The following is a 7,760-nucleotide window of genomic DNA, read 5'->3' as shown; positions in this document are numbered from 1 at the left end:
AACAATCAAATGTTTTGTTACAAATGGTCAACAGGGTTGAAAAAAAGATGCAAATTAAGAGCCAGATTTAAAAAGAATTAAAAGTGAAGCTACCAGGAAGCCTTTCTCCTCTAACGATGCTGTAATCTAGAACTGCTGCTTATCTGGCGTACCTAGAAGTACACGGTGTTAATTGTTCAGACACAGAGTCAAGGTAAGGAAGGCTGAAACCTGGCCACCACTGAACAAGACCCTTAATATAAAAGATCAGAACTAAGCCAAGAAACAGCGGAGGAATGGCCTAATGAGATGAGAGAGAGAGACTCTTGAAAGAAGACATGATTTGACCTAGTTGGGTTAGTAATCAGCATGGAGCTCCACTTCTATGCAGACACCAACAACGTGGAGGTGGGTATTGTTAACGGTGAATAGCTGTCCTTGAAGATGGAGTCAAAAATCCATTACCTAACCTACTGCTAGTTTTTAGAAGACATGATTTTCATGTAGGACAGTGCTCTGTTGTACCGAACACCTTCCTTGCCTGGGTAAAAGCCGTAAAGATATAAAAGTAATGGCATAGGGCCTTTATTCAAATGACCTAACCCCTGCCTGTGCAAATTCTCAGCTGTCCAGGTCATCGCAACAGCAATTAAGCTTAAATCGGAGGATACTGGACTTTTGTTCACTTCTTTCTGAAAACATTTCCACACCTATCCAGGAGTCTTTGTCAATTCTGCCGGCTCACGCTTGAGCAACCTGCAGTTGGAGCGCTGCTGTTTTTAAGGACATGGAGGTCCATCTTCCTAGGCACATTCTAAGTCAGATGCAAATCAATGATCCACTTTTCACTGTCCAACACGGTCGTTAGAAGCTATTGCTTGGTGTGAATAGAGTCAGGTGACTCCACTCACATCTGAATCATGATGAGATGCTGATGTAATCTTTTTGGGATGAGTTGGAGGACCGAGCTGTAAACATTGGGGAGTTGGAAGCACAATCCTCCCCTCTGTTTAATGATGGCTTTTCTCTTTTGACCAAGATGACTTATTTCATCCCTATTTCTAACCATGTGTTCTCACTGTCCAAAATCTGGATTACATTACGGTTTAAAGTATATGTCCTTATTTCTTGAGCTGCAGGTGGACTGCTGAATGTCGCCCTGAGCTGCTGGCCCTTCTGTACTGTACCATGCGTAGCTGTTGTTTAGTTTCTCCAGTGTAGCAGTCCTCGCTCCGTTGAGTACCTCAACTTCTTTGGTTCGAATTTTGTATCAGGTGTCATCCATTTATCTAAACCAGTGAGTATGTGGCGCTCTGCTTTTCACATTCTCCATGTACAAATCGGCCACGATGGATGACACTGGGGAGCGCATGGCAAACACGGGTTTCTGTCGGTAAAAGCTTTCTCTGTACTTGAAATTGTGATTGAGAGACAGAAGTCCAACAAGTCACAAATCTGGTTTTGGTGTTAAATTGGTTCTTTTTTCTTTTTCTTTTTTTTTTTCCTTTAAATGTGTTAAATTGGTTCTGTCCTAAACCCCATGCTGCAAACATGTGGGCCCTTCTTAAATGAGAGATTTATGAAGAATGAAAATAGTCCACCTCTCTGAACAGCTTCTGGAAAAAAAATTGACAGTTTGCATGAATGGTTACGGAAAACAATGTTGGCTATCGGTCAGATGTTTATTTTTACATTTTCAGCAAGGTTTAAATATACATTTTGAGTTGTTTATTATTCTCAATGTTTTTGTCAGTGATTCAATGAAACTGCATAATAATTCTACATATTAACATTTGCCCCCTAATTGTGCACAGATATTCCCTTAAGAAAGCCAAAACCTAATTTTACTTTCTGAGGTGTATTAACATTTTGAATTCACAGAGAGGACTGTTGCTCAACAGAAAAACCTTATCCGCAAAATTGCAATTTGTCCCTAACTGTGCACATTTAGCTACCGGAGAGCCAGTAGAGGGCGCTGTATGACAGGCAGAGTCATTGCAGTGCTCCATCAGTGGGAGATGCATGGGCACAGAAGAAAAAAAATATTTTAGAAGCTGAACTGGATGAGCAAATCTGTCCATTAGGTGGCAGCAGTTAATGGGGCCGGTGGGCCAGTAAAAACGAAATGTCACCCAAAACATATATTTTTTTTTCCTTTCTTCTTTAATGGAATAGTTAGGGGCATGATTAAAGTGTTGTGTAATAACACCAGGTACTGATGGATTTATTTTATTGGCCAATATTTAAAAGTTGGAGCCTGCCGTACCAATTTCAATGTTTTTTTAATAGCAAATTTATTTAAAATGCAAAGCAAATGGAAGGTTTATAAGTGTGAGGGTTCCTATCCAACAGAATGCACTGTTGTGAAATCAGCCAACAGGAAAATAATGCAAGATCAGACTCTAAGGCTGATCTAAGGTCACAATAAATGTAAGGGACTGTTGCAGTCACCCCTCCCAAGTGACTGTTCTCACAGCAGGGGGGACATTGATCCTCCTGGGCATGGCACAGCCACTCTCTTTTGCCTGGTGTTAAGTTGGAGAAGACTCATCTTCCTCTGCGGAGGATCTGTCTGGAGTTCGTAGAACTGCCACATATACAAGCTGTATCGAAGCTAAGTCTGCAGCCTGTCTTCTGCGTAATCAGATGCCAGAGTACAGAATCCATCTATGCAGAAACCAGCCTTGTGATTTTCCTCAGTTGTTGTAGGAAAGCTGAGTACACTGCAGTCTCCAGAGAACGAACACAGCCACATTTTAATACATTTTTCCTCACAACTTCCCTATATGTAATTGGGCTGTTTTACATAAATAGCCCCTAGTGAATGGTATGCATCAAACTTAAAAGCTCCAGACTTTGGTTCAATCCAGGAAACCAATGCCTGGGGGTTTAAATCCTGGGTCAATTTAACCATGTGTTAATTGAATATACAAAGGTTTATTTTTGTGTGAAATATTGTGCCCCCCCCCCCCCCCCCATTTTTTAACCACTTGAAATTCAAAAGTACGGACATCTTTATCTAGTGAAGGAGAAGATTTACTTTGTGCCATTCACGGCTTTCATGCTGCTGAAAACCTTGAATGCTTTGTATCAAATCAGACATTATTAATCCTAAAACGTAAACTGTGAGAACCCATAGCTTCTGATTAAAAAAGGGTGGCATTTTGATAATTTTAAATATTATCAAAAGGCAATATTATTGTGACCTATTATGAGATTTAACCCTTTTATGAATTATGGGTGGCATTTTGATCATTTTAAATATTAGAGACTCCTCCAAGGATAATTATGTGTGGTCAGTTGATATTAATAGAAATGACTTTCATTAAATTGCCCCAACAGTTAGCGTCCATTGGTCTATTATGCCCCCTAGTGTCGGAAACATTTTTTAGTCGGTTGAGCTACGATTAAACAATCCGGTGATCCAGACACTAGATATCATGTAAAGATTCATGTTTAGATTTTAACAAGATTTGTCGAGATGAAAAACCAACATTTTTGTAATTTCACTGTTTGTAATGGCAACGGGAACAGGCAACAATGACAAAGACCAACGACAAGGACCAATGACATGGACCAACAGCTGAGAGCAATGACATTAACCAATCACAGAAGTTACAGATGTGCAGACAATTACGCGAACCAACAACAGGGGGCAACAGCATCAAAAAAAAACTGCAAGGTGTAGGCTAGTTTACTGCACATGAACTGGCAAGATCACAATGAGTAAACACCACAATAGCAGCTTAGAGACATACACATATATGCAACATCTACATGTGCAACATGGACATATAAAACATAGACATATATAACATAGATGTGCAACATCTACATGTGCAACATAGACATGTCAAACATAGACATAATGAACATAGACATATAGAACATAAACATATACAACATAGACATTTGCAACATCAACATATGCAACACAGACATATGCAACATCTATATATGTGACATCTACATATGCAACATAGACATATACAACATCTGCATATGCAGCAAATGCATGTGCAACTTGTACATATGCAGACAACACATATGCAACAACGACACAACATCTAGACACATTACATCTACTTATTTTTGATATAATCTGAACCCCATACATCAATTCCTGTAGCTATACGCTTGGATGTTTATTTACATTTCAATAACAACAAGTTAAAGGTTATTGATAAAATATCTCAGAACAGAAGTTTGACTTTTTGACTACAATACAATAGCAACCAGACACTTTAGATTTTCTGCTGCATGGAACCCATGTTGATGCTCATTATTGCACCAATATGGACCTTTAATTTGCATAGTACTAAATGATTTGTTTTCAATGCACATACGTGTGGGTGAAGCAACTAATCCCATTTTTTTTTATATTAACATTACACTATGGAATTATATTAATGGGAATGGGGGGGGGGGGGGGTATTACTTCTAGTTAAATATTGTAAGTAGTTTTATATCCTGTACTTTTGTGCTTTAACTTCAGTAAAAGGTTTGAGTTGATACTGTTACTTCTACAGAGGTATTTTTAAACCCTAGTATCTATACTTCTACTAGAGTAGTAGATGTGAATACTTTTGACACCTCTGACAAACAGGAACGAGCAACTGCAAGCATGGAGAACTGAGGGACATGAGAAATAAATTTGGAGTGAGAGCAACACGAATTGGCAGTGTGTGGAACAGAGAACAGAGAACCATTAACTCATCAAAGAGTTTAATAGAATAGCTCTTATTGTGATTGTACAGGGTTCAAGGAAATTGGAGTGCAACTCTCTTTGGTTCAAAATCACAAAGAGCATGAAAGGCAATGCTAGCATAAAACAAAATAATATAGAAATATATATACACAGTAGCAGTGTGAGTCAGAGTAATGTGCAAGTCAGGTGCAAGTCAACATTGTAAACATGAGATGAAGCAGTTCATTTCACTTAGTGTATTGGTTATTGCAAAGAAATTGCTCATTGATTGCACATGCTAAATATGATCAGTATATGTATGATACAGGGGACATGTTCATTTGGTTTCGTGATTCTTGGCTACAGTGACAGCTCTCTCATGGAAGCTATCTCTGAGTCTGTTTGTTCTGGTTTTGTGACCTGTACCATCGGCCCAAAGGTAACAACAGGTCACACAGGTGAAAAAGAAAAGGCCCAAGGTGTAACAGATGAAGTCTAGTTGCTAAAATTGGGGCTAAGTCTTCCAAAATTTACCAAAAAAGTCTGAAAATCTAATTTTCATTCAGTTTTTTTCACTCAAATGTATGCTGGTTGACTGCAACATCGTTGACGATAACTTCTTCAAAGCTGGAATTTTCAAGAAAGAAGTCTTAAGTTTTGAGAAATGCAACACTAAAAATTAAAATCATTACCAATGGTATGGATAGAAACGGATTCAAAAGAAAATAATGAAATCAACACTTGTTTAAAGGTAAAGTATTTTATTTCAAACATTTGCCGGTAAACACACTGACTGGCACGTTAAGCCTCTTGTTAAGCATAACCTCCAATTCCTGCAACGGCATCTGCTTCACATCGTAGCCTGCAGACTTTGCTGTTTTATTAACAGGCACAATCTCCTCTCCACTGCTGGGATCATTTCTCCCCACTGCGGCAAATGTAGGAAAGAACTGTTTCTCATTCTCAGGGAGGTCAGGTTTGTATGAGGGGCAGCAGTAAGCGGACCACATGTACTCAGGAACATAAACTCTGTTATTGATCTTGTGTGTCTTGGATTTGTAAGGCATGACCCCAGTTATTACGTACATTGGACCGTTGCCGAAGTTATTCAATCTCTTCGACACATTTTTCTCCAATTGGCTCCAGGGGCCTGAATTGGAGCCTTCCTTCTGGGGGACAATGTTTGTCAGAGTAAAGGTAGCTACTCTATCTTCTCCTGTCTTCTGGTGCGAACTAGGATTGAGGTGTCCCCTGGTGAAACCAGAGTTTGTGTAGTCCTGGTTGACCGCTCTGCTTTCAAACACATTCTGATCAACAGAACGGCCAAAAGGTCTCATATCTGGATCAGCACCAGAAAACGCCAACGGAAAAAAGAACACCAGGAAATGAATGATTAATTGACAAACACTTGGTTTGACTTGACATAATTGTTGACCTAAAATTGTTCAAGCGGTTCATAATCAGCCTTGGATGTTTACATTTTTTCATGTTTCAACATTAAAAGCTGAGGATGAACCATTTAACATGCAAAGTTTCATTGGGGCCATTTTCTGAGTATGAGGCACTAGGGTGTAGGATCAGAGGTGGATATAGTAGCCTGAGCAGTCCTCACTCCATTGGACCGCATACACAGTGCTGCTCTGAGTTTCGTCCGCTTTGGGTGTTCTGTCTTTGGGATGAACCAGTTTTTGTCTGAGTGTTATTTGGTTTGAAATTTACTGGTACAGCATGTTGTGTTTGGAGAAAATTCTCCTGAGTCTCTCAAAAACACCTGACACATGGAATGACAATATTTTTGCGTCTCTCTTTTCCCTCCTCTGTGTTTGAAGCTGTATTGTTTTTTTTCCTGCCAGCTATGCTGATTTGACAAAGGGCCATTTTGACTTCTGAGACTCCCATCTTCCTCAATATGTACTGCACAGTCCAGAAAAGATAACATGTTGTTCTTGGTCTCCTCTCTGGTAAACTCCAACCTGCTGCTCATCTTCTACCGATCGTCTACTGACAGCCTGCTGACAAACTGTATCACAACATGGTACGGCAGCTGCACTGCTGCAGACAGGGAGAGGCTCCAAAGAGTCAAACAGTCAGCCCAAATGATTGTTGGATGCCCTTTCCCCTCCCCTATGGACATTTACATCTCCTGCTGCCCCAGCAAAGCCACAGCTATCAGTAAAGAAGCTCCCACCCTGGCTTTCAACCGTTTGACCTGTTGCCTTCAGGGAGCATTAAGACCAGAACAAACAGACTTAAGAACAACTTTTTCTTTCCTAAGGCGATAACCCCCCTGAACAACCCAAACAAACAAAAAAACTCACTACTGTGGAATTATAAAAATGTACAGTTTTTTTTATAATGTGCAATATTCTGTCCTACAATCTGAAATATTGACACACACATCTTTAACAATTTATATAACAATTTATCTTATTTCTACAATGTGCATAACACCCAGGACTGTACACCTTACCTCTTAATGTTTATACGGTATATATTTTTGAATATTTGACATTTTGATATTTCTGCAATGAATTTGGAGCTAGCTTTAATCTCGCTGTACATGTGTTGTACATGTTGTACAATGGCAATAAACGACATTCTGATTGTGAAACAATACAGAGTGACAGAACTGAAGAGGTTAAGGAAAATTTGAAAGTGGCTCAGCAAAAACAGTAAAGCATTTGCAAACTGGGCAAAAATGTTGATACAAAGTAGGTGTATGCAGATCTGCCGGGTAAAGTCAAATATGTCAGGCTGATAAAATGCAGGTGTGCGCTGGTCTGACGGTTAAATTCAAATCTAAAAAAGACGCCCGCTTAATTAAACCGCTTCTTTTGTGTCTTACCTCTCTGAGCTGCTTCACCCATATTCTGCTCAGTGCCTCAGGTCAGCTGATCCACTTCTCCTGGAAGTGTTGAGGTCTAAATGGGACAGAGCTTTTAGATTTTAGTGTTGCTGCTGTGGGATAATTTACTATTAAAAATCCGATTAGCCTCTTTACTGTCTACTTTTAAAATCTTTCTAAAATAAATTTTTATTATTTTTCTTTTGCCACAGCATAACACTATTGTTTTTACTGTGTCTTTAATTTTTC

General features: G+C 39.3%; 1 protein-coding gene across 1 annotated transcript; it reads right to left on the bottom strand.

Moving 5' to 3' along the window:
• Positions 1 to 5,427: 5,427 nt before the first annotated feature.
• LOC110369111 lies at positions 5,428 to 7,533 on the bottom strand. The gene is made up of 2 exons (XM_036127682.1): positions 7,512 to 7,533; positions 5,428 to 6,101 (listed from the first exon to the last, which is right to left on the bottom strand). Exons 1-2 carry the CDS (start codon positions 7,531 to 7,533, stop codon positions 5,428 to 5,430), a joined length of 696 nt encoding a protein of 231 aa, XP_035983575.1.
• Positions 7,534 to 7,760: the final 227 nt, after the last annotated feature.

Source organism: Fundulus heteroclitus, chromosome 23 (assembly GCF_011125445.2).
Source record: "Fundulus heteroclitus isolate FHET01 chromosome 23, MU-UCD_Fhet_4.1, whole genome shotgun sequence".
Classification (NCBI taxonomy): domain Eukaryota; kingdom Metazoa; phylum Chordata; class Actinopteri; order Cyprinodontiformes; family Fundulidae; genus Fundulus; species Fundulus heteroclitus.
The sequence above is the reverse complement of the archived record's forward strand: the minus strand, read 5'-3'. Positions and strand labels throughout refer to the sequence as shown.

Bases quoted from the DNA above. Each gene is read 5' to 3' on its own strand.
- LOC110369111 (XM_036127682.1), bottom strand. From the start codon at position 7,533: ATGGGTGAAGCAGCTCAGAGAG. The intron at 6,102-7,511 runs GTAAGACACAAA...GAACAATTTTAG, and splicing joins GGGTGAAGCAGCTCAGAGAG to GTCAACAATTATGTCAAGTC.